Raw genomic sequence first — 24,421 nt, 5'->3', positions numbered from 1 at the left:
AGTCCTGTTTGGAATTCAGAAAACAGTACACGGAGGTGGACCATACTTTTGTCATTGAAACTGCTGTTCTGCCGTACTGTGAGACCGAATGCTCGTTAGGCTGGGAAGGTTTCTGTGAACAACTTTTACATGTTGAATTTTCTTTAGGACTCTGTTTTCCTGAGTGGATTTGCCCAAACAAACTATAGAAACGGTTCCAGGGCTTTAGAACACTGCTTTCTAGGTGTTACAACACCTTCCCCAGGCCAGTGATGCTGGGTGCCTGTTTTTCAGTGTCCTTGCCAACTTTTCCCATCACTCTGTTTTCTAGTTTAGCAGTTGCTTTAAAGAGCTCTTAAAGGAACCCAGTGAGACTGAAGGCTGTCCCCTGAGGGAGCCCAGGTTTTCCCTGAGTACAGGTTTGAAATCACTAAGCTCCTCACTGGTCACTGGTTTGTGATCTTGTAACTCAGCCTCCCCCGCCATTCTGCACACCCTAACTAACCCATGGGATTCTTATTTTTTTTCTTTCTTTCTTTTTTTGGTTCTGGGGGGGTCAAACTCAGGACCTTGGGCTTGCGAGGCAGGCGGCAGCACCACTGAGCTAAATCCCGGGCCCTAAACCGTGGGATTCTTGAATGCTGTCTCTGCATTATCTTGGTAGATAAGTGGTTGTTTCTAAACAGTCTGATCTCTCTAGCAGGCTGACCCACAGGACAGAAAAATCTTCCATTTTTGCTGGCCATGGTGGTGCACACCTGTTATTCCAACACTCAGAAGGCTGAGGCAGGGATCACTGTGAGTTCAAGGCCAGCCTGAGCTACACAGCTACAAGAAAAATAATAAATCTTTCACATTTTATTCATCTAACACACGTTTTTTGAGTGTCTGCTAGTGCCAGGTAGGAACCCCAGGCACAGAACTTGTATCTATGGCCTGTATGTGTCTAGTGGTCAAAATCACCCTCCCTTTAATCTTCATTCGCTGGGCCTAGCTGTGTCCCTCAGACCAAGGCAGACACAGCTCCTTGGCCACACTGCCCTTCCTGTACTCGCACCCTTTCCCATCCCACCACTCACCTGAGTCTTCCCTGTCCCTTCAGCCATTCCTCAGGTGACATGATTCATAAATATTTTCTGTCATTTCTCCAAGAGGGACAGAAAACATGGCAAATTCAGACTTGCACAAAGAGGAAAATAAAACAGATCCATCTTTCCACCGGTCCATTCTGTTTTCTATTCAAATTGATTTATTTGTTTATATATTTATTTTGAGAGAGGGTCTTGCTATGTATTCCAGGCTGGCCTTGAACTCCCTATGTAGCCCAGGATGGCCTGTAACTTGCAGTGATCCTCCTGCCTCAGCCTTCTGAGTGCTGGGATCTTAGGCATGAGCCACAACACTCAGTTTATTTTTCTTTAGGGACTAGGATTTTTCTGTTTTGCAGTACGCTGCCTTTTCCTCACCCTTCATGTCATCAGATATTTCCCTATAGTTTAACTTGAAAGGCTTATGTCATAGCCTACTTGGACTATAATGCAGTCACCGGTAGGCCCTGCTGTCGGATATCAGGTTGGTCTGATGTTTACCAGGAAAAGCGCTGTACACTCAGCTCACTTGCAGCCAGAGCTTTTGTAGCAAGCTGCATTTAAAGTTAAGAACCCAAAAGTAGGGCCAGCCGGTGAGGACAAGGGCTTTTAGAGTCCCCGGTTCTGGGTCAGGTACTCCCAGTGTACCAGGCGGCACTGCAGTACCACAGCCCTGCCTGAAATGGTCCAACTGTCCTTGAAGTGCTCCAGCCTGCCACCAAGTCTGTCCCTCGTTGCAGGGCATCAAAGCTAAGCACAGTCCCACCGCTCTGCTTTCTGGCCTTGCAGAGCTGCTGAAGTCGGAGTCAGATCTGTGGACGCCTCGGTGGCCAGGCTCTCCAACATCCCCAGCTGTGGGTGGGTGACCTGTGCTTTCTCCCTCCCTCTGTTCAGACCAGGGCCCAGGTGCAGTCAGGGTTTCCAGAGAGGCTGAGGAAGGAGGCAGGGCCACCTTGGGCAGCGCGAGGAAAGGGAAGCGGCAGCACAGCTCACCCCAGAGCGCTCTCCTGGACTGCAGCCTGTGCGGGAAGGTGTTCAGCAGCGCCAGCTCGCTCAGCAAGCACTACCTGACGCACAGCCAGGAGAGGAAGCACATCTGCAAGATCTGCAGCAAGGCCTTCAAGCGGCAGGATCACCTGTATGTGGGCGGCTCCGGTCCCTTCCCCTTCCCAGGCTGCCCCACTCTGTCCTCCCGTCCCCCAGATGTGGACCCTGAACCCCGCTCTCCTGACATGGCCGGGCTCCAGGTCCAGTTCGGTTCACACCAGTGAGGAAATAAACCACTGCCTTGGTCTGCAGTTTAGAGACGCATGATGGCTCCCGAGGCAGTTACTGGTGCCCCCAGGAGTTTGGCTGTATGGATAGGGACACGCCCCGAGTCCCTGGTGGGCATCTGAGGACAGGCTGGTGCTGCCATCGGGAGACTCGGGCACCGGTGACGCTGAGGTGCCAGTTTCCAGAACGTGGCAGTGCATCTCTTGTTTTTCTTTTTCTCTTTCTTCTTTTAACTGTTTGTTTTTTTTAAACACTTGATTAAAAAAAGAAACTCCTGTTTAAGAGTCAAGAGCAAAATTCCTTTGTTCTTGGTGTCTTGGAACTGAAGAGTTGTTTGTGCAGGTGAGGGAAGGAAAGGCTGACTGGTTCTAGCCCAGAGGTTTGCAAGTGCTTGCAGTTTGAGGAATCTACCACTTCCCAGTTCTACCCCAGGGAAAGGAAGCCTCCCTCTGCCCCTGTCACAAGCTTGGAGACAAACGGTCAGGGCTAGAACTTAGGTCTTCTGGTTCTTTCTCTGTTGCTTCCCTCCAAGGAGAGCAGAGCCCACCTTTTGGGAAAGGCTTTGGTCATCGGTCTCCCCCTCTCCCCCTCTCCCCCTCCCCGACTCTGCTGGGTGCGGTTTCTGAGTTGAGGTGTGGGTACACTGACAACCCTCACAGCTACTGCAGTAGTAGGAGGCTGGATCCCAGGTGCCCATCCGCCTACGTGCTGTCCCATGTCTGATCCCAGGACCGGGCACATGCTCACCCACCAGAAGACCAAGCCCTTCGTGTGCATCGAGCAAGGCTGCAGCAAGAGCTACTGCGACTACCGCTCTCTGCGCCGGCACTACGAGGTGCAGCACGGCCTGTGCATCCTGAAGGAGGCTCCCCCGGAAGAGGACACCTGCGGGGACTCCCCCCACACCCCCGACACAGCTAGCCAGCCTTTGCCCAGCAGCCTGCGGTCCCTGGGGCCCCCAGAAGCCAGGTCCCCTGGCTCTGTCTTACCCAACCGAGACCTCCTGCGCTGTATCGTGAGCACCCTCGTCCACCAGAAGATCCCTTCTCCAGGCCCTGCCACAGTTGGGGCACCGGATGGAGAAGGGAGGAACACATCTTGTCCCTGCACCACCTCGCCAGGGCCCTCCTCCTGTATCCCAGGAATTCTGGGCACTGAGGTTCCCGAAGAGCCTCATCCCCCACAGAAGGAGCTGGCAGCTGATGTGTCCCCAGCCGAGAATGGCGACCCTGACCCTCCTGAGTCAGAGCCTCTACTTCTCCAGCTCCCGTCCTCCCTGGAGGACTGGCCCAAGGGTGGCACTTTGGCCACCTCCCTGGCTCCCTTCCGGGGTCAGAAGGTCCCTACCAGTTCGCAGCCATCCAGCCACAGTTTGCAGTGGTTCCGGAACCTGCCCAGCTGCCCCAAGAGCAAAGGCAACAATGTGCTCACAGTCCACAAGGCCCCTGGGGAGGGCTCTGAGTCTGGCCCAGGGCCCAGCGGCACCTCGGCTCCAGCAGAGCCCTCGCCCAGCACAGGCGACAGTCAGGATGCACCGCCCCTCCTGCCCACACTCCTGAAGGTGCCCAGTGAGGCCTCAGGCGACCCTGGGCCGGATACTGGGGACAAGGACAGCTGGGCTTCCAAGAAGAGTGAGTCCTTTCCATCAGATGCCATGCCGCTGTTCCGCCAGCTGTTCCTGAAGTCGCAGGAGTCCCTGGTGAGCCGCGAGCAGATGCAGGTGTTCCAGATGGTCACCAAGTCCCAACGGATCTTCTCCCACACCCAGGTCACAGCCCCTGCCTCCCAGCCCTCTGGGCCCGAGGGCAAGCAGACTGTCCTGAAGTCCCTGCAGGGGCCCTGGCCACAGCAGTCCCGGCCCCAGGCCCCCGCTGTGGACTCTCTGCAGGGCCCCAGAAACATGGAGCCAGAGGGGTCCCCAGCCCACAGAAGGAAACCGGCGCCCACGGTACCCAGAGAGGCCTCCCCCAATGGCACACGGCGAGACACGAAGGGAGCACCAAAAGTGGCCTCTGCGCCACCCTCCCTCACCACGCCACCTCTGGACCCCTCCCGGAATCCAGACATCTCTTCTCTGGCCAAGCAGCTCCAATCTTCCAAAGGGACCTTGGACCTCGGGAACATCTTCTCCCCTGAGGACCCAAGGCAGGCCCAGGCAGATGGCGATGAGCTGCCCAGCACCCAGCTCTCCGAGAATGGCCCGGCTTGCACCCGGGGCGGAGGCTGCAGGCTCTTCTCAGGCCACCCCAGAGCCCAGCGGTTCTCGGGCTTCCGGAAGGAGAAAGTGAGGATGGACGTTTGCTGCGCAGCTTCTCCAAGCCAGGTGGCCATGGCCTCCTTCTCGTCGACTGGGCCTCCTGCAGACCCTGCCCGGGACGTGAAGTCCAAGCTGACCATATTCAACAGAATCCAGGTACCTGCACCCCTTTCGAGCGGCCTGACCACAGTACTGAGAAAAGTGCCTTGGGTGATTGTAGAGCGTTTGTTAGCAAAGTGAGGAAATAAGGTTCAGAGAGAGTGTAGCCCCTCCCGCTCCCAAACCAAACAAAACAAAACGAACTAGAATGAGCGCAGAACAGTCTTCCAAAGCACTCTGTGCCATCCTGTTACTTCACTAGGCTTTTTTCGCTGGCTTTCTTTGGCTTCCCATTCGGTCCTGGAGTTGCAGCCTGAATTCTTCAGAGGATAAAGACAGACACTGTCCCTGCTTTTCCTATCTCTACCTGGAATGGCCATGTCTTCCCTAAGCAGTACGAGTGGGCCCGCTGCATGCTGCACACTGACAGGCTTGGCCTTGCTGCTCTGTGCTCATGCTCAGGAGGCCCTGCTCTGGAGCGCTCGGCTGCCTTAGCCACTTCTCTTAGCGACGACAGCACCCTTCCCCATCATGCCTCAGTGGCCCCCGCTACAGCTTTATTATCCAAACGTTATATAATTCACCATTTTTTGTTTTGCTTTGTTTTGAGATGGGGGTGTCACTCTGTAATTCAGACTGGCCTGGAACCCATGGCGATCCGCCTGCCTCAGCCTTCCGAGGGCTGGGATTATGAGTTTGCACCACCACACCTGGCCCCAATTCACCATTTTAAAGAGGGCGACCCCATAGCTTTGCGTGCTTCCGAGGTTGTGCAATCTTTACTAGCATTTACCAGAACAAACTGCACACCCCGAAAGTAGCACTGCACTCTTTGTCACCCCTAATCTTTCCATCCCTGCAGCCCCTGCCAGCTACAGATGTACTTTCAGCCCTCTAGACTGTCTACTCCGGACAGTTGCTGGAAGTAGAACCAAACACTACAGGCCTTCTGTGACTGGCCCTTCCACTCAGAAAGTGTCGGTGCCTCCGTCCTTTCTCGGCTGAGCAAGATTCCCTTAAATGGAGAGACCGTCTTGTGTTTGGCTGTTATTTAGTGGCTTCTCTCCACCTTTCAGCTTTTGTGCCTAGGCTGCTATGGTGCTCGTGCACGTCTCTGTGTGCAGAGACGCATCCTTGTGTCCCTCAGGTAGACACCTCAGAGTGCACGTGCCACAGCTAACATTCGAGGAGGTGCCAGGCCGGGTCCCAAAGCAGCTACACCGCTGTGCACCCTGCCTCCCCACAGCGCGAGGCGTCCAGTTTCCCTACGCTCTCGCCAGCACTTGTTTTTGTCCTTTCTTGTACTTACCGTGATCCCCCAAGTGAGTGTGACGTTGTATCCATTTCCTGGATGGCAAATGGTGTTGAGCGCCCTCGTATGTGCTTCTTTTTGGCCATTTTTTATATCTTCTGAAGAGAAACATCCCTCCAGGGGCTTTGCCCTAAGATTGAGTTAAGATTGTAGCATTACTGAGCAGTAAGAGCTTTTTACATATTCTGGATGCAACTCCTTCGCAGATAAATGACTTACAAATATTCTTTCCTGTTTTGGGCCATCTTCTCATTTTATTTGTGCTATTGTTTGCAGGACAAGAGTTTTCATTTTGAGCAAAGTTCAGTCTGTGTCTTTGATCTTTTTTGTTTTGTTTTGATTTATCCCCAAGAAAGCATTGTCTAACGCTCAGTCACAAACACTGACTTCCACATTGTCTTCTAAGGGTCTTTTGGGGGGGGGTTGTTTTGTTTTGCTTTTTTTTTCTTTTTTTGAGACAGAATCTTGTTATGTAGCCCAGGCCTGTCTCAAACTCACAGCCATCCTCCTGCCTCAGCCTCCCGAGTTCTGGGATTACAGGTGTGCACCACCACACCCAGCTTCTTTTTAAGGGTGTTATAGCTGGGCTCATCCACACCTCCTCATTCCCGGTGTGTTGCTGATACATATTTTCCTCACCAGGGTGGAAACATCTATAGGCTGCCCCACCCCATTAAAGAAGAGAGCATGGCAGGTAGATGGTAAGTTGAGAAGCCTCCTGCCTTGTCCGGCCCTGCCCACAGGTGTCCTGTGTGGCTTCCTGTGCCGTCTGGGGTGAGTGAGCTGGACGTCTTAGGGACAGAGCTTCGGCCCCTGGCGAGTTTGGATATGGCCTCTGTGTTTTCAAGGTTTATCAAAAGTGGTCAGTGGGTTGGAGCTGAAAACGGTGATCAGTGGCCAGAGAGTCCCATTCTGGCGTTCTTCCTTCCTGCCTCGTCTCCCATAGTAACCAGCCAAACGGGAGTCCCACGGACTGCACAGAGCCCAGGAGCACGTTTGTCTGCAAGAACTGCAGCCAGATGTTTTACACGGAAAAAGGACTGAGCAGCCACATGTGTTTCCACAGTGACCAGTGGCCGTCACCTCAGGGGAATCAGGAGCAGCAGGTGAAGGGCACCAGCTGCGGCTTCCGTGGTTACGGGGCTTGGCCGGCTTTGGGAGGAGATGGTGGTGTTGCCTATCTCTGGTTGAAGATGGCATCTCGGAGGAAGCGTGGGCATGGACCAGGGGCAGGGCTGGTCCGGTCTCTGGGCCAGGCCACAGTGATAGGATGGCAGTGGTCCCCACCCCATCCTTGCCCTAGCTTCACTGCCAGGAAGTCTGCCACGGCCTCTCTAGCTCTCCTCAGAGTGGCTCTGTCCCCTGCCTGCTGCCACCCTAAGAGTCACAAAGGGCTCTTGAAGAGCCGCTGTCTCTCTGTGTTCAGGTGTTTGCCACAGAGTCTTGCAAGCCACCAAGACAGGCCCTGAGGCCAGACAGGGACGGGCAGAGCCCCTCAGAAGCCAAGAAGCCCTTGGAGCACACAGCCACAGCCCCTCTGGGGATCCCCGTGCCTGTGGCTCTGGCTCCTTGCCCCCCAGGGAGTGTGGCCAAGGTGGGTGCTCACCTGTCTGCTTCTTCCCACTGCTTTTCCCACCTGTGCAGAGAGCTGTGGGAAAAGCCACAGGCTGCGGAAAAGCCTGACTCTAGAAGCACTTGGGTTGTAACTTTGTTCGGACATTCAGCGTTCACAGATCTTTCTGTGTCAGCCCCTCTGTTGGGTAGTTCAGGGGACACACGATGGCGTGACAGCCCAGGCCCTGAACAGACAGTGAGGACCCAGAGTTTGCAGGGCTGTGGGGGATGCCGAGGGACCAGCCGGCTGAGGTCAGGGCTTCCCTGAGGAGGGGCTGTCGGAGCTGAGACCTGGAGGAGGAGCGGACGCTGGAAGTGAAGGAGAGCACTGAGTGGGAGCAGCTGGTCTTGGGGAGCTCGTCTTCACTCCACCCCAGGGGACCCCACCTGGGAAAGTTTGTGATGGGCTTGGGAATGGGCTGCCTGGGCTCACTGGCCACTGTGGTCAGAGTGGACGCGTTTTCATTGCTCACACCGTCACTGTGCGCCCGGCCCCAGTCCACACAGCGTCCTCTGAGCCGCTGCGACTGTGTCTGCACAGCTCGGGCTCCGGACTGGAGACGGCACCAGGCCAGCGGCACGGCTGTGGCCCGGGCCTGGCTGGACAGTGCCGCCGAGGGCCCGCTCGGCCTCCTGTGCCCAGGGCGTGAGTGCGGTCCCGCAGAGCACCCGTGTGCTACTTCCCTGTCTTCCACGGCCCGTCCTCTTGCCCCCGTTGTGCTAACCTGAAGACGGTACTGTAGCAGGTGACCTCGGTGACCCCTGTGGCTCTGAATACTTTTCTCTCCAGGGACAAGAGAAGGACGGGGAAGAGAGGGACGACGAGGACAGCAGTAAGCACAGGAAGCGGAAGAAGCACCTCCAGCCCCAGGCATTGTTCGTCCCTCCTCCACCCTGTGCGTTTGGGGACCCTGGCCCTGGAGGGGGCCACCAGGGCTGCCTGCGCTCTCCCGTGTTCCTGGTGGACCACCTCCTGAAGGGCTTGTTCCGGTGCTCGCCCTACACGCCGCCTCCCATGCTCAGCCCTATCCGGGAGGGCTCCGGGCTCCACTTCAGCATGCTCTGCTCCAAGTCCCAGGCCGGGCCGCACCAGCTCATCAGCTCGGCGCTGGGTGAGTGAGGCCGAGTGCTCGCTCCTCGCTGCAGACCCATGCCACCCCTGCGGCCCTAGTGCAATGACGCACGGGCCCTGGGGTACCCGGCTGGAGGTCTCAGTGCTGCTGAGAGTGCCCAGGCCTGTGCTGGGACGAGCACCTTCTAGGTACTTTGAGTTTTACAGCCAGAAAGGACACAGAAGCCACTTAGCCTGAGCACCCTTCTCCCTGCCCCTTGGTGTGCGATACAATCCACAAAGCATGCAGATCCCTCATTCAAGCGTGTAGTGCTTCAGAGGACAGTCACAGACCGTGCTCCCACCACACAGCCTAACTAGAGCCCTTCCATCCTCCCCAGGTGAAGCCCATGCCACCCCTGGTCTTATTCTCCTCCTCAACGCCCCTCCCAGCTCTGGCCAAAGCTCACCTGTGTCCTGTCTCTACCAATTTGCCTATTCTGGATATTTCACGTCAGTATACGATCTTTTGTGCCTAGTTTATTTTACTTAGTATGGTGCTTTCAGGGTCGGTCTGTGTCATAGCCTGCATTAGTGCTTCATTCCTTTTTATGGCTCAGTAATATTCCATTGGGTGGGTAGATCACATCTTATTAATTCATCAGTTCACAAATATTTGAGTTTCCACTTTTTAGGCATTGTGAATAACGCGGCTGTGAACGGTTGGATACAACTTTGTGTGTGAATGGATGTTCCCACTTCTCTTGGCAGATACCTACAGTGAAACGCTGGGTCCTAACTCTATCTAGCCATTAAGGAACTGCCAAACTTTTTCAAATTTTTCACATCATTTTAGATCCCCCCTGGCAGTGCATGAGAGTTCTGCTGTCTCCGATCTTTGCAGACACTTCTTATAGTCTGTATTGTTATTGTAACCGTCCCAGTCAGGGAAAGTGGTGTCTGAGTCGGTTTAGGTTTGCGCCTCCCTCCAGACTGATGGTACTGAGCACTGTGGCATGTTCTTCTTGGCTGTATGTGTATCTTTTCATCCTTTTTTTTTTTTTTTGCCCCAGGGATTGAACTCGGGTCCTTGTGCTTGCAAAGAAGGCAGCAGAACCACTGAGCTAAATTACCCAGCCCTGGATGTATCTTTTTACACAAATCCATGAAGCTTAATTTTTTCTTTTGTCATCTGTGCTTTGATGTTAAATGTGAAATGTTGCCTGATTCAAGGTCATTTGAGAAGAGTTATTCCTGTTTTCTTCTAAGAGTTGACTCTTAAATTTAGATCAGTTAACATGGTGTATGAGGTAGGGCTTCAGGTCCATTATTTTTCATGTGGCTATCAAGCTGTTCTGCACCATTTGTTAAAAGACTATTGCCGTTGAACTGTCTTGGCACTTTTATTGAAAATATGTATGCAAAGGGTTTTTTTTGTTTTGCTTTGTTTTTTGTTTCCTGTACCGGGGATTGAACTCAGGACCCTGAGCTTACAAGGTGGCACCAGTGAACTAAATCCCCAACACTGCAAGGGTCTTTTGTTTGTTTGGTTTTTGTCTTTGAACTTTGTCCTTTTCATTTGTAAACTTATCCTTATGCCAGAACCACAATGTTTTGATCATTATCACTTTTTGCTAAGTTTTCAAATGGAAAATGTGAGTTTTCCAACTTTCTACCTTTTTTAAAAAGATTTTTAGATGTTCTGGATCTCTTGTGTTTCCATAGAATTTTAGGATCAACAGTGGTTTTGATAGCTACTGTATTTAATTTGTAAATCAGTCGAGAGTATTGTCACCTAAACAGTTTTAAGCCTTTCTGTCCATGAACATTGGAATATCTTTTCATTTACTTAGATCTTGTTTCATTTTTTTCCATAATGTTGGTAGTTTTTAATGTGTGTCTTAAACTTCCTTTGTTATAGCTATACTTAAATGCTTTATCATTTTTGACTATTGTAAATGGAATTATTCACTTAGCTTCATTTTTAGAATGTTTTTGTTTGTATGTCTGTTTTTTTGCGGGGGGGGGTTCTCCCTTTGGTTTTTTGAGACCAGCTCTTGCTGTGTAGTTCAGAATGGCCTTGAGCTCACTATGTTACCCTTGCTGGCCTTGAAATCACAGTGATCCTCCTGCCTCAGCCTTCCAAATGCTGGGTTACAGACAGGCATGCAGCACCACACCCAGCCTAGAATATTTATTACTGGTGTATAAAACTGTACAATAAGGCTGGGGATTTAGCTCAGCGGTTCGGTGGCCTGCCTTGCAAGCACAAGGACCCGAGTTCGATCCCCGGTACCAAAAAAAAAAAAAAAAAAGCTGTACAATTGATATTTTTATATGGATATGGTATCCTGTGATATTGCTGAACTCATTTAGTAGTTGCAATAATTTTTTAAAACAGATTTCTTAGGATTTTCTTTTTTGTTGTTTGGGGTTTTGTTTGTTTGTTTGTTTTGTTTTTGAGACAGTCTCACTAAGCATCTCCGGCTGGCCTCAGCTGTGCTGCTCCTTCCCAGTGATGTGATTCCCACCACGCCTGTCTGGATTTTCTATGTCTAGATCACATCATCAGCAAATAGAGATAGTAAGTGCATTATCAATTGGAGGAAATTCCCCTCTTCTGCTTTGTTGAGTGTTTTTTTTTTTAATCATGAAAGAGTGTTGAATTCTCTGTCAGTTTTTTTCTGCGTCTATTGAGATGATCACGTGGTTTTCGTCCTTTATTAGATGGACATGCCATGTCATATTAATTTATTTTTATGTTTAATCAGTTAACTTTATGTTGTATCCCTAGGGTGAGTCCACACTTGGTCACGAGGTATTATTCTCTTGCATATTGTTGGAATTGATTTGCTACTATTTTGAGGGTTTTACATCTGTATTCATAAAGGGATTTGGTCTCCAGTTTTGTGGTCTTCTTGGTTTGGCAAAAGGGTGCTACTGGCCTTCCAGAGCAAGTTTGAAGCATTCCCTCTTGTTTGTAGAAGACTGACTTAATTCCTCAGCTGCGGGGTGGAGTTCGTGATGAAGCTATCAGGCCAGGGATTTTTGTGCATTGGGAGGCAAGGGTGTGAGAAGTTAGTATGTTCTCACAGTTCTATTCAGTTTTTCTATTTCTTTTTGAGTCAGTTTAATTGTTTTGTGTCTTTCTAGGAATTTCTCAATTTTATCTAAATTATCTTATTTATTGGCATATAGACAAGGTCTCGTTATGTAGTTCATGCTGGTTTCGAACTCACTGTGTAGCCTAGCCTGGCCTTGAACTCATCGCAATCCTCCTGCCTCAGCCTCCCCTCTCCCATGCTGGGATGACAGATGTCTGCTCCCGTGCCTGGTTTCATTGTATTCGTTATAACCCTATTACTTCTGATAGATGAGTATTGATACCACCTTTCCGTTTCAGCACCTCCCTCTCCCTCCTTCCCTCTCCTCTTTATCCTCTTCTTTTCTTTTTCCTTTTCCTTCTCTTTGTTCTTCTCCTGTCTCCCTCTGCAGAAGTTTTATCAACTTTACTGATCATTTAAATGTTTCTGGTTCCATTGATTTTTCTCTTTTTAGTCTCTATTTAATTAATCCCCCCTCTTTTTTTGTTTTGTTTTGTTTGTTTATCAGGAATTGAACCCAGGACCTTGTACTTACCTGGCAGGCACAGTGCCACTGAGCTAAATCCCAGCCCTTTTCTCTTTTTTATTACATTCTTTCTTGTGCTTGCTTTGAGTTTAGGTTGTTTATATTTCCTAGTTTCTTAAGATGAAAGTTTATGTTATTAATTTAAGAATTTCATTTTTTTTTTCTTTTTGAGACAGAGTCTCAGAAGTTCAGGCTGGCCCTAAACTCTGTGGCACTCCTTCTGCCTCAGCCTCCTGAATGCTAGGAATATAGGCATGCGCCACCATGACCAGCCAAGAATTTCCTTCTTTTTTAAATTTCCCTTTCAGCACTATTTTAACCACATTTATTAATTTTAATATGTTGTATCCTTGTTTTATTCTTTTCAATATTTTCTAATTTCAGTATTTTCTCTTGTGATTTGGCGCATTGATTGCTAAAATATATAGTGTTTAATTTCTACATATTATTTTCTCTATTGATTTCTTGTTTGTTTGTTTTCAAGACAGGATCTTGCTTTGTAGTTCAGGCTGGCCCTAAAAGCACTGTGTAGCCCAGGCTAGCCTCGAACTTGAGGCGATCCTCCTACCTCTGCCTCCAGGGTACTGGGAGGACAGGCGTACTGATTTCTAATTTAAGTCTAACATGGTCAGATAATATACTTTGTTTGACTTCAGTCCTGTGTTTCCTGGTCTAGGATACGTTCTGTCCTGGCGAATGTCCCCTCTGTTCTTGAGAGGCTGTGCACTCTCCTGACATGGATGTGCTCTGGAGATGTCACTTAGGTCTGTTTGGTTATGGTGTTGCTTAAGTCTTGTCTTTCCTGGCTCATCTTCTCCCTAACAGTCCTATCCATTATTGAAAGTATTGTATCTTCAATCTCTATTCTTTTTTTAAAAATTTTTCCCAGTGCTGGGGCTTGAACTCAGAGCCTTGCTCATGCTAAGTAAGATCTTTACCACTGGGCTGAATCTCCAGCCCTTGAATTCTTTATTTGGTCCTGAAATTCTGTGAGATTTTTCTTCATATATTTTTGGGTTCTGTTCATAGGTATATTATTGAAAGTATTGTATCTTCAATCTCTATTCTTTTTTTAAAAATTTTTCCCAGTGCTGGGGCTTGAACTCAGAGCCTTGCTCATGCTAAGTAAGATCTTTACCACTGGGCTGAATCTCCAGCCCTTGAATTCTTTATTTGGTCCTGAAATTCTGTGAGATTTTTCTTCATATATTTTTGGGTTCTGTTCATAGGTATATATATATCTAACTTGGGTCCTTGTGCTTGTGAGGCAGGCAGAAGAACCACTGAGCTAAATCCCCAGCCCTTGACTTTTATTATGTTAAGATGCCCCTCTCTAGTAATTATTTTATTTTAAAATCTAACTTGCCTAATATTAGTATAGCCATTCAATCTCTCTTATGTTTGTTGTTTGTATGGCATATGTTTTTCTATTCTTTAGTTTTTAATATAGATGTCCTTAAGTGTGTCTCCTATATATACAGTGTTACTTGGATTAAATCTGACAAACTGCCTTTTGATTGGGTTAATTCATATTTAATGTAATTATCAATGTGGTTGAATTTACACCTAGTATTTTGCTTTTTATTCTCTATGTGTCTCATATATTTATATCTTTTTTCCTTTCTGCTCTTCCTACCTGTTGCATTAAATATTTTCTTGTGTAACATTTAATTCCACTACTCTTTAAACTTTGTCTTAGTTATTTCTTAGTGGTTGCTCTAAGTCTCACAGCGTATATCTGATCAGGACCTGTTCAGATGTCTACTAACTTAAGTACAGAAGCATTAGTCCTATCTAACTCTGTTCCATCCAACGCATTTTTGGTGCTGTTATTGTTTTATTAGTGGTAGATAGATAGGTTGGTTAGTAGTCAGGCATGCTCTCATTTACATGTTTCATAATTTTTACTTTATATACTTGGTTATAATATAAAAAAGCTGAGAAAATAAAAAGAAAGTAAGTATTATTTATAGAGTTTTTATGTTAACCTTCTATTAAATAACTCTGGATCTCTTTATTCTTGTGGATCTGAGTTACCTTCAAGTGTTATTTCTTGATTTCTGTACAGCTTTACTCCTTTGTATTGTTATTTTATCATGTATTTCTAGATGTTATAAGCTTATAATATGTGTTGTTTTATGCACTTGGGTTTTTGTTGTTGTTTGTTTTTTTGTTTGGTTTGTTTTTTTGTTTTGGTACCAGGGATCAAACTTGAGATCTGTGCTTTTGAGGCAGGTGGTGGAACCACTGAGCTAAACCCCTTGGATGCACTTGGTTTTTAAGAAAATAAATAGGCAGTTATACTGCTTTTTAAAATTATTTACACAGTTATCTTTACCAGCACTCTTTATTTTTTTTTCTATGTGGAGTCACTTGATTTCACCCTGAAGAACTATCTTTAGTACTTTTGTTATTTATTCATTTCAAAAGATACAAAACTTTAAAAAAAATAAAAAACAGCACAAGTCTTATTTAAAATTCCAGCCAGGTGGTCACAACACCCACCTGTCTCTCGTATCTATCATAGTCGCTATGTACAATGTTATAAAAAGTCTCAGCAGTACAAACAAGGGCTGCTGTCCCTGGTCCTCTAGTGTAGACCCATCCCAGGAAATGACACAGAATTATTGCGCCATTGTGAAAACAAAACTTATCAAAAGAGGGTCATGTCTCCTCCTGTGGGCCTCCAGTCACAGATGGAGCTGGCACGGTGCTGGTATCATGGGGCAGAAGATGACTCCTCTGAGAGTATTCTCATTATTAAAGGGTAGCTTTAATGAGTCGTCCATATCATATACGAAAATCCCTTTAAAATATATAATTCAGTTATTCTTAGTATGTATGCAATGAGCTGTACAACATCACCACAGTACATTTTCAGACATTTTTATCAACCCAGGATGAAACTCCATCCTTACCAGTCACTCCTGTCCTGCCCTTCTTGCCCAACCCAAGGCAGTATCCATGTACTTCCTGTCTTTATATATTTGGTTGTTCTGGATATTTCATATATATGCAATCATGGTTCTTTGTATCTGGTTTCTTTCACTCAGTACTTTACCATGGCTTTAGGTTTTACCTCATTGCACTATGTATCTGGTTTCTTTCTTTTGTGGGTGAATAATATTCCACCTGTGTTTCATACATACCTATATATTGTACATATATATACCTATTCCACCAAGTTTGCTAGCAACAAATTTTCTCAATTTTTTTAAAATATGTGAATATTTTCATTTGACCTTCATTTTTAAAAGCTCACTTGCTAGATACAAGACTTGGGCAACATTTTTAGCACATAGAGTATGTTATCCCACTGTCTCTGACTGCCATTGTTTCTGGTGAGAAGTCAGCTGTTAATCTTATCTGGTTCTCTTGTATGTGATGAGATTTTTGGTGTTTTCACCTTTTGCTTTTGACATTTTTAATCTTTGATTTTCAACGTCTTCCCTGAATGTAGATTTCTTTGTATTTATCAGGGTTTTCGTAGAGCTTCTTAGACTTTATATTTTTTTCATCAAATTTGGGAGGTTTTCATCTATTTTTTGTTTAAATATTTTTCTGTCCCTTCATCCTCTCCATCTAGTACTCCAACTGTATATGTTTCCTGTATATAATGGCTTCCCACATTTCTTTTATTCATTCTTTCTTCTCTGTTCTTCAGATTCCATAATCTTCTGATCTGTCTTCAAATGTGCTGATTTTTTTCCTTCTGTTAACTGAAACCTTTTGAGTTCCATTTTGGCTATTGGACTTTTTAACCCCAGAAGAAAACCTGCCAATCTACCTCCCTTGAAATATTTGAAGCATGGGTGCTGGGGGTCAGGGGAGCCCCTGTCTGGGTCACACCTTGCTGTAGAGGACCCCTTGAGGTGACATCTCAGGACAGGGACAGGATAGGACAGGAAGCTAGTCATGGTTCAGATACCACACACTCTTGTTCTTACCAAGACTATCAATTTTTTTCCTTAAATATTTCCCCTAATACTGTATCCCCATAGGACAATTTCCGGAGACCTTATTATTTTATTTATTTTTTTGAGACAGGATCTTGCTATGTAGTCCAGGCTAGCCTCGAAGTTGCAGTGATCCTCCTGCCTCACAGTGCTGGAATTATAGACATGTGCTACCACACCCAACTTATTGTTTTAATACCAATGTATAATTTTCATCTATCAGCTTGTTTGCTAAGTGCCTTTGTCTGCCTCTTCAGAAGTCCTTCCACTTCCCATGGGACCTTAAAGGCCTGTTTTTAGCTGTGTCCACTGTGCTTCTTGAGGCTTTTCACTGTGGTGTTTTTTTTGTTTGTTTGTTTGTTTGTTTTTGGTATCAGGGACCAATCCCTGGCTTCACTGTGTTTTCTAGATCAAGTGGATGGCTCCTTTAGCATCTGTGTGGTGAAGGATGATTCTAAGATCAGCATTGAACCGTGAGTTGGAACACACTTAGAACCCAAAGGTCCTTCTGAGCGAGGTTGCTTTTACCACCTGGGGTTCCAGCGTCACTTTTTCCCCAAGGGCTCCTTCACTGGGAGGGCAGGTGTAGCTGCAGAGGCTCCCTGGGGAGAAGCAGTGGATTCCTCCAGATATATGTAACAAGTCTTGTCAGCATTCCTTCTGCTGAGACAGACTGGTGGGCACATGGGGCAGATGCCCTGTACCTTGGGATTCTAGGCAGAATTGCTGATGGCACAGTGGAGGACCTGAGAGAATCTGTGGGATGTAGCTGGGCGAGTGTGACAAGGTAACCATATGTACCTCCCTGTCCTAGAGAGGCACCCCAGGCAGGAAATCTGGCCATGAAGAAAAGCAGAAGGAGAAGGGAAGAAGGAAGTGTCCCTAGAGAGTTTTCTGAGTTGCCTGGTACTTACCAGATAAGCAGCTGCCATGATGTCTGAGACATGGCAGTGGGTTTCCACAGAGCAGGCTGTGGCTGACAGCAAGCAGGGCACACAGAACATCTCTGCTCTGTTTCCCATCTTAGTTATCTTTGCATCTCATTTCAGACACATCAACATAGGAAGCCGCTTTCAGGCTGAAATCCCAGAGCTGCAGGAAAGGTCGCTGGCCAGGCCTGATGAGCACAGGGCCTCTCTGGTCTGGAAGCCGTGGGGAGATGTGATGACCAACCCGGAGACACAGGACAGAGGTGGCCGTGGCTCTGGGGTCAAGCTCCCAGGGTCCTCCTTCCCCCTGGCTTCCTCCTGTACCTGAGGTTGGGGAGTGGACAGGGCTGGCTCCTCCCGTCCTGCGTCCTCTGCCTACCTCACCCAGGGCAGCTAGCCAGGCCTTCCAGAGTCAGTGCCAGGGCAGGGCCTCCACTTGGCCTCCCATCTCGTCTCTCCTCCTCCGTCTGCACTTGATGGAGATGTGTGGAGAGGGGAGGTGGCAAGGAGCCTCCCTGTGCGGTTGGGGGAGGTTTCCTCCTTGGCACCTGCTGACTCCCTTGTATCTCATCTTCCCCATACTTGGTCCTGCTGTTCTCTCGACGGGAACACAGTGACTGAGCTCTGCAACGTGGCGTGTTCCAGTGTGATGCCAGGAGGGGGCACCAACCTGGAGCTTGCCCTGCACTGCCTGCACGAGGCCCAGGGTAGTATTCAGGTGAGGCGGCAGGTGCTCTCCTGGGGCCAACGTTGCAGGTGCACCCAGCCTGCCACAGGCTTGGAGGAAGGCCGCCCATCCCTCTGCAGTGGTTCTGAGGTGCTGATCACTGATCCCCTGAGAGGGGTCAGGGCTCAGGGAGTAGAGGTCATTAGACCCAGCTCTGGCTCTCCTTGTTTATGGAGCTTCCTCTTCTGATGAAAAGGCCATGTGAAAAACCCTGTTGCAGCCTAAATGCCACTGCCTGCACACGCTCCCCCGGAATTCTGAGTAGCAGCTCTGAGTAGTCGGAGAGGAAGAGGCCCATTGTCCGTGTTGCCTGTGTTAAGTTTGGCCGCTGCTCACTGAGTGAGGCCCCCACCCCTGGTGCCTGGAGCACTGCGGGCAGGGGACTGGGGAAGGCTCGGCGTGTGGCCAGTGCTCTGTTGCTGCTGTCTTAATGGCTTCATACTTTTTAGAGGTCCCTGTTTCTATTTTTCACTCAGTCCCAAAAATTATATGTGTAGTCCTCAGTAGGGTTACATTTGAGTTTGAGACAAAATATCTGCCTGCATGGGGTTTGTATTTTAGGGGAGTAAAAACAGGAAATACATTTTAAAGCTCATTAGCTAACAGTGAGTGCTGTGGAGAAAGTGAAGTGGGGTGCTGAGCTAGAGTCCCCAATGGAACGAGGCACTCGTGCCAGCATAAATCAGTACAGTTTCCTTCATCAAGGACGTCATCTCTGCATGGGAGGGATAACAGCTCCTCAGCAGTGTGCTTATGGCATCGTCACCAGCCCCGGCCTGGCCCCTTGAGAACTGTAGGGCTGGCTGAGTGTTTTTCAGATGAACCATGGATGGAGGTGGCCGCGCGCCTCACTGCCCTGCCCCAGGAATGGCCTCACCTCTTCTCCTTCCAGGTGGCCTTGGAGATGCTCTTACTCCGAGGAGCCCAGAAGCCGAGGACCCACCCGCTGGCCAACTACCGCTACACAGGTGATTGGACAGAGGCTGCTGGCGCGTGTGGGCCTGTCACAGGCCCCTTCGTCAGGGCAGATCTATGGGGCTCTGCCTCTGCCTCTCGGAGTCCTCCTCAGCCCCTCACCTGCCCTTCCGGCAGGGCCTGTCCCTCCGGGGTGACAGAGCAGGCAGTGGTTCCTGCTCATCGGAGTCCACCTTCCCCCTGACCAGCGGCTCCCTTGGGGCACAGGAGAGACGCTGTCAGCTCAGTTTCTGCAGCGAGCTCTCCAGCCCTGGAGTGAGCCATGGGAGCCTCAGCCATCACAGTGGCACAGCGGGGACACTGTGACCCTCAGGGCTTTTGTGAGGACTGTGTGAGGCTGGCTGGCCACTGTTGCTCAGTGACGGCAGCTTTCACAAGGAGGGCGGTCTGCATTCCAGGGGTGCCCATGGCCCCACAGGAGCAGTGTCCTCCTCTTGGCTGTGCCCTCTGACAGGTTCAGACATCTGGACCCCCATGGAGAAGAGGCTCTTTAAGAAGGCGTTCTGTGCCCACAAGAAGGACTTCTACCTGATCCACAAGATGGTAAGGTAGCGAGGGCGGGCAGGCAGGGCGCCGGTCACACATTTACCACGGAGGGGAGGGCCCTCAGTGCCCAGGACCCCGCCTCCTCCCCACCTGCGGCCACACTGCACCGCTATCGGTTATCGGTTATCTTCTCAATCTCGAGGGCCAAACACAGAAGCAAAGTCCTCCTTGCCCCTGCCGCTCCCTACTTCTGACTGAGCAGCTCTGGGAACTCCCTGGCGAGTGCTTCCAGGCATTTCCTGTCTGTCCAGATGTACACACGCGCATGCACGTACTTAAAAAGCATGAGCTCATACTGAGTATAAGATCCTGCCGCTTTTATCTCTGCCTTTAAAACCTGAGCACATGAAACTGCCCATAAACAAGATTTGGTAAGTTGACCTATTCATACCCCTGGGAAACCACCGCCATAACCAAGATAAGGAGCAGATCTACGGCTCCTCAAGCTTCCTTCTGCTCTGGAATCCACCGCCCAGCCACTCCGTCACTGCATCCGGTTGCACTCCCTAGAGCCTTGAACAGTGGGACTGTCCCAGAGCCCGTGCTCCGCTTTGCCCAGCTTCCTAAATCCCGCAGGCTGAGGTTCATCCTTGTTGCGTATGTCAACAGTTCACCAACACCCCTTTCTTTTGGTACCGGGGACCGAACTTGGGACCTTGCAGTTGTGAGGCAGGCAGCGGAATCACTGAGCTAAATCCCCAGCCCAGTTCACTCTTTTTTACTGCTGAACAGGATCCCGTGGCATGGTTATACCAGTTTGTTTAATCCTTCACTCGTGCATGGATATCTGAGTAGTTTCCAATTGGAGGCGATTATAAAGCAGTTGCACGCACTCATGTGTTAGAGTTCACTGTGCTGTGTCAGGCGATAGCCTAGTGTTTTGGCCACCATTTTTTACCCTGTACCAGGGACTGAACCCAGAGCCTTCATCCTGAGCTACATCCCAGCCCTTTTTTTTAAAATACATTTTTAATCTGGAGACAGGGTCTTGCTAAATTGATAGATTGCTGAGGCTGGGCTTGAACTTGCCGTCCTCCTGCTTAAATGTTTCACAGTGTAGGGATTACAGGCTTGCGCTACCATGCCTGGCCCAAGGACATTCAGTTTTGCTTCGTCCCCTCTGGTAAAGGAGCAGCTGTTGGCATGAGGTTGCAGAGAGCATCGTATGCATGTGTCTCTGTGGGGAAGAACTCCTGGGCTGGACTGCTGCTCTCAGTGTGCTAGACCTAGGTTTGGTGGCTACTGTGGCTTCACTTTGAATGCCCTCGTCACCTGGAAGGATGCTGCGGCCCCTGCCTCTGTGGGGAAGGGAGCAGAGCTGTTGTGGAAAGACGTTGAGCAGGTGCTGGCTGGCAGGGTCAGGGTCAGCTTGCGGGGCCTGCAAGGCGCTGCCTATGGTGCACTTCCGTTTTCTTCCACTAGATCCAGACAAAGACAGTGGCACAATGTGTCGAGTATTATTACATCTGGAAAAAAATGATCAAGTTTGACTGTGGCCGAGCCTCAGGGCTAGAAAAGAGGGTCAAGAGAGAGCTAGATGAAGTGGAGAGGACAGAAGAAAAGGTAGAGGCCCCAGAAGGGGAGGTCTAGCGGGCACCTCCCATCCCATGCCCACCGTGGACCCAGCCGGAGGGAGGGAGGAGGTCCTAGGGAGGCTTCCCCTGCTGACCTGCGTCTGTCTCACCGGGCTGCAAGGTCAGCATCTGTGTTTCATTTCCGCTCCCTCTGCAGGTCACCTGCAGCCCTCAGGAGAGGCCCGGCCACAGCCCAACTCCCGAGTTAAAGATAAAGACCAAGAGTTACAGGAGGGAGTCCATCCTCAACGCCAGCCCAAGTGCAGCCCCCAAGCGGACCCCTGAGCCTCCAGGGAGTGTGGAGAGCCAGGGCGTTTTTCCATGCAGAGAGTGTGAGAGGTACCTGGCCTGTCCCTGGGGTGCCTGCACCGCCCTGGCCTCTGCTCCCCACCCTGACCCCATGTCCTCTGGCAACTCCTCAGGGTGTTCGACAAGATCAAGAGCCGGAATGCCCACATGAAGCGACACCGCCTTCAGGAGCATTCGGAGCCTGTCCTCAGGGTGAAGTGGCCAGTGAAGCCCTTCCCACTGAAGGAGGAAGAGGCAGAGGAGGAGGAGGAGCTGGGCACTGACATCAGCCCCCTGCAGTGGTGACTCTGCAGGCGCTGTCTGCTCTGGAAGGGCCCGCAGACTTGCCCTGCCTCCTTCACCACCCCACCCCTCCTGTCGGCGGCCGGCCAGCTTCCCTGGTGAACCTGTGGTCACTTAGCCACAAACAGGCCGAGAAGTCACCCTTGGACAGCTGCTGAGTAGTCCCTGGCCAGTGGGGCCAGTTGTTCCCTTCTGCTGAGGTTAAGAGTCTCTCCCCACTTCCTGTCCCACACTGCCTAGAGCAGGGAGGCCTGGGGAGATGAAAGGCGGGAGCTACGTAGCTCTTAAGTCTGAGCCTCCGGTGGAGTGGGCTCCTTACCTTGGTTAGCGAAGGCCAGGATGCAGAAGATCAGTGGGAAGATGTCCTGAGATCGCCAGCGTGCTGGGGCCCTGGCTCCAGGCAGGGCTCTCTGCTTTCTGGACCCATCCCCAGTCTTTCAAGGACTGTACATTGTTAGGTCTGTTTTTGTACATATCTGTGTGAAAACCTTATTAAATTGGGTTCTTAGGCAGCTTCCTTTTCGCTTCCCAGCCTGTGGATCCCACAGAGGTTCTGCGCTGCAGCCACCTGCCCGGAGGGTGAACCCGTGAATCCACTGGCATTCGTCCTGAACGCCTTTCACTCAGTGCCTGCTGTGTGTGCCAGACGGTTCCCACCACGCAGCAGGGACACGGTGAAGCAAGAGGGGCACAGCCCTTTCCTCACAGAACTCCGTTTGCGGGGGGGGGGTGCCAGGGGATCAAACTCAGGACCTTGCATTTGTAAGGCAGGTGGCAGCATCACTGAGCTAAATCCCTGGCCCTGGAGCTCCATTTTTAGGAGCAGGAAGGCAGTAGTAATAAGCAGACAAAGTGATTTTACATTGTGATAGGGTGAGCTTTTGGCCAGCATGATGGAAGAGTCAGGGTGGGTTTGAGAATCGGGGCTCAGCCCTGAAGTGAAGGACCCCTGTGGCAGGTGACAGGGTACCCAGGCTGCCACAGAGGTAAGAACGGCCACCTCCACATGTCCCAGCCTGCAGAGGGGCAGAAAGAGCATGGCCTCTTCTCCTGTGCCCCTTTTGAAGAGTCAGGGAGACCCGAGCAGCCCCCAGCAGGCTGTCCCTGGGGTCTCACTGGCCAGGATGGCAGCCTGAGCTCAGCTCTACGCTGTCCCAGCAGTGGGAAGATCACTCGTCCTGGTGCCTCACAATCTATTTTCAGGACCAGGGAAAACCACTGTATCCCCTCAAGTTTGTTGCCACCTGAGCAAAGCTGGAATCCCTTTAGCCAGGAAAAGAAAGCAGTGGCCCCTAGGTAGGGCAGAGCAGAGCTCTGTGTTGGCTTCAAGCAAAATGAAGAAAATAGAAAGGGCTGAGTCCTAGAAGTGACCAGGAGGTGACAGAGCTTACGTGGACAGCCAGCGGAGGGTGGGATCTGACCTGGCAAAGCCCAGGCTGCTGTAGGACACCAGCAGGGGTGTTAGGCAGGGCAATGACCTCCAAGGTGCCCGTTCACACAGCTCCCTGGCTGCAGTGCAGAGTCTGCAGGGGATGAAACCGGAAGCACAGAGAGTAGCCAGAAAGCCCCATGGTGGGATGACAGTGGCCGGGGCAGGAGTAGCAGCAGAGGTCTATTAGTTACCTGTCGCTTCCTAACAAATTACTTAGCAGTTCAAAAGAAAGGGAAGCCAACACTGGCTGCTGGCGCCTCTAGCATCAGGCAGCCGAGTAAGGCTGCCCTCCCAGGAATGAACCTAAGTGGCCTGTGGGACAGGAACAAGGCCTCTGCTTCAGGTTATAATCCAGTACGACTTTATGTTGTTGCTAAAATTGTTCCAGCCTTGGCCACTGGAAGCTCTGTTGGCTACACTGTCCCATTAACATGTCCACATCATTTTGTGTGTGTTGTTTGTGAAGCTGCCCCACCCCACTGCAAGATGCTCCAGGCTCTTACATCATTTCCTGCACAGACTTACAACCAGCCACTTCTCCTACCAACCCTGGTTCCTTTTACTGAATAGTGGTATTAAAAACCTATCTGGTCACTAGGTGTGGTGGAAACTGAATTTTTTTTTTTTTTGTACTGGGGATCATACTCGGGTCCTTGTGCTTTTGTGGCAGGCAGTGGAACCACTGAGCTAAATCTCCGGCCCGAAACTGAATTTTTAACACACTGTCTACAGCCGTTTTGTGTGAAACTAGACTTAAGAGAATTCCTGCTCTAAGTTTTTTTCAACTAGCGCTTAGTAGAGTTCTGTTCTAAGTTTTTTCAGACTTAAAAGTTTTCAAGGGCCGGGGATTTAGCTCAGTGGTGCTGTTGCCTGCCTGGCAAGCACAAGGATCTGAGTTCCAACCCCGATGCCAAAAAAAAGAAGTTTTTCAAATCCATCCCAAGACAATTTCAGCAATGGTCGGCAGGGGGCGCAAGAAGTAGACTAGTTTCCTTTTCGTCACACAGGTCTTTGGGAGGGAAGAAAATAAAAATTACCAAACGCGGAGGCGGGACCACACTGCGTAGAACTGTCAAACCCGGGCTTGGGCCAGCAGCTGTCACGTGAGCGTCAGCGGTCAGCTGACCAGTCCCAAATTCCGCGAACAGGGACGGACCAAGCCACTGGCTCCTGTTCATTGGTGGAGGAGGATCACAGGCCGCAGTTTAGGGACAAGTTCCTGGCTATGGGGAGCGGATTGGTTTGTGCAGCGTCACGTGGAGGCTGTCCCGCGAAGCGCTTTGGAAGCTAATGTTGTGCCCTCTGCGGGCGCATGCGCACGGCTCGAGGTCTCGGACGCCGATTGGAGAGCGAGAGTCACAGGACGGCGTACGGCGGCGGGCGGGG

At 50.1% G+C, this 24,421-nt stretch overlaps 1 protein-coding gene across 12 annotated transcripts in view; it reads left to right on the top strand.

Moving 5' to 3' along the window:
* Znf541 (zinc finger protein 541) overlaps positions 1 to 23,604 on the top strand; it is a 42,588-nt gene extending 18,984 nt beyond the window's left edge. For 8 of the 12 annotated variants that reach the window (XM_010640822.2, XM_010640821.3, XM_010640818.3 and 5 more), the window contains 14 exons: positions 1,962 to 2,205; positions 3,072 to 4,755; positions 6,653 to 6,711; positions 6,957 to 7,116; positions 7,437 to 7,604; positions 8,415 to 8,736; positions 16,671 to 16,734; positions 17,311 to 17,453; positions 17,805 to 17,908; positions 18,810 to 18,885; positions 19,347 to 19,435; positions 20,861 to 21,001; positions 21,170 to 21,351; positions 21,435 to 23,604. In XM_010640822.2, the coding sequence (XP_010639124.1) occupies positions 1,962 to 2,205; positions 3,072 to 4,755; positions 6,653 to 6,711; positions 6,957 to 7,116; positions 7,437 to 7,604; positions 8,415 to 8,736; positions 16,671 to 16,734; positions 17,311 to 17,453; positions 17,805 to 17,908; positions 18,810 to 18,885; positions 19,347 to 19,435; positions 20,861 to 21,001; positions 21,170 to 21,351; positions 21,435 to 21,606 (3,608 nt within the window). In that variant the 3' untranslated portion in view covers positions 21,607 to 23,604. Of the gene's footprint in view, positions 1 to 1,961; positions 2,206 to 3,071; positions 4,756 to 6,652; positions 6,712 to 6,956; positions 7,117 to 7,436; positions 7,605 to 8,414; positions 8,737 to 9,076; positions 9,189 to 11,143; positions 11,260 to 16,670; positions 16,735 to 17,310; positions 17,454 to 17,804; positions 17,909 to 18,809; positions 18,886 to 19,346; positions 19,436 to 20,860; positions 21,002 to 21,169; positions 21,352 to 21,434 lie in introns of those variants that run through there. The other 4 variants (XM_010640826.2, XM_010640824.2, XM_010640825.2 and 1 more) reach the window with 4 other exon arrangements.
* The last annotated feature ends 817 nt before the right edge of the window (positions 23,605 to 24,421 follow it).

This window comes from Fukomys damarensis, unplaced genomic scaffold, assembly GCF_012274545.1.
Source record: "Fukomys damarensis isolate Sample0158 unplaced genomic scaffold, DMR_v1.0_HiC HiC_scaffold_19, whole genome shotgun sequence".
In the NCBI taxonomy this organism is placed as follows: domain Eukaryota; kingdom Metazoa; phylum Chordata; class Mammalia; order Rodentia; family Bathyergidae; genus Fukomys; species Fukomys damarensis.
The sequence above is the reverse complement of the archived record's forward strand: the minus strand, read 5'-3'. Positions and strand labels throughout refer to the sequence as shown.